General features: G+C 40.6%; 1 protein-coding gene across 2 annotated transcripts in view; it reads right to left on the bottom strand.

Moving 5' to 3' along the window:
* The window catches only part of ZNF133 (zinc finger protein 133), an 11213-nt gene that overhangs the window by 5140 nt on the left and 4613 nt on the right, over nucleotides 1-1460 (bottom strand). Inside the window, exon 3 of one of the 2 annotated variants that reach the window (XM_006860636.1) lies at nucleotides 595-601. The exons of the other annotated variant lie outside the window; for it this stretch is intronic. Within the exon in view, the coding sequence (XP_006860698.1) occupies nucleotides 595-601 (7 nt within the window). The remainder of the gene's footprint in view (nucleotides 1-594; nucleotides 602-1460) is intronic. 2 annotated transcript variants of the gene reach the window in all.

Below are 1460 nucleotides of genomic sequence, written 5' to 3'. Positions count from 1 at the left end.
GCGGGAGAAAGATGAGGCTTTCTACTCCCGTAAAGATTTACACCCTCGGAAACCCTGTACAGGGTCGCTATGGGTCGGACCCGACTCAACGGCACTTAACAACAACAACAACAACAGACTACAAAACATTTTGAAAACTACACAAACAAAAGTAGACAAAATAGATGAGTGGGACATACTAGAAATTAAAAATTTATGTGCATCAAAAGACTTCACCAGAAGAGTAAAAAGGGAACCCACAGAATGGGAAAAAATCTTTTGCAATGACACTTCAGACAAGGGACTCATTTCTAAATTATGTAGGAAACTACAACAGCTCTACAAGAAAAAGACAAATAACCCAATTAAAAAACGGGCACAGGACATGAACAGACACTTCACCAAGGAGGAGATCTGGGCAGCCAACACACAGATAAAGAAATATTCACGGTCACTAGCCATCAGAGAGATGCAAATCAAAACAATAAGATATCATCTCACGTCAACAATAACAATAAAGATCAAAAAAGTTGTTGTTAGGTGGCATCGAGTCATTACCGACCCATAGTGACCTTATGCACTGCAGAACGAAACACTGCCTGATCCTGGGCCAACCTCACTACTGTTGCCACATTTGAGTCCAACGATGCTACCACTAGGCAAATCCATCTGGCTGGGTGTCTTCCTCTTTTTCTCTGACTCTCCACCTTACCAAACATGACATCCTTCTCCAGTGACTCTTTGCTCTTCATCAGTAAATGTTTTAAGTCCTCTTTACTTACAGCAAGCAAGATTGTATCATTTGCATATCGCAGGTTGTTAATGAGTCTTCCTCTGATCATGATGCCACGTTTTTCTTCATAGAACCCAGCTTCTTGGATTATTTGCTCAGCATACAGGTTGAATGAGTACGGTGATAGAATACAACCTTGTCACACACATTTCTTAATTTTAAAACATTCAGTGTTCCCATGTTCTGTTTGAACAACTGCCTCTTGGTTAATGTACAGATTCCTCATGAGCACAATTAAGTGATCCGAAATACTCATACTTCACAATGTTGTCCACAGTTTGTCATGATTCACACAATCGAAAGCCTTTGCATAGTCAATTAAGCACAGGAAAACATCTTTCTGATATTCTCTGCTTTCAGCCAAGATCCATTGGACATCAGCAATATCTCTCGTTCCACAGCTTCTTCTGAATCCAGATTGAACCTGTGGAAGTTCTCTGTCAATGCAGCTGTTTCTGTATTACCTTTAGCAAAACTTTACTCGCATGGACTATCAAAGAGATTGTCCAATGATTTCTACCTTCCGTTGGGTCACCTCTCTTTGGATTGGGCACAAATATGGATCTCTTCTAATCAGTCGGCCAGATAGTTTTCTTCCAAATTTCTTGGCAGAGATGAGTGAGTGCCTCCTGTGCTGCCTCACTTTCTTGAAAGATTTCAATTTTGACTCCATCAATTCCTGGTGCTT

Source organism: Chrysochloris asiatica, unplaced genomic scaffold (genome assembly GCF_000296735.1).
Source record: "Chrysochloris asiatica unplaced genomic scaffold, ChrAsi1.0 scaffold00039, whole genome shotgun sequence".
NCBI lineage: Eukaryota > Metazoa > Chordata > Mammalia > Afrosoricida > Chrysochloridae > Chrysochloris > Chrysochloris asiatica.
The sequence above is the reverse complement of the archived record's forward strand: the minus strand, read 5'-3'. Positions and strand labels throughout refer to the sequence as shown.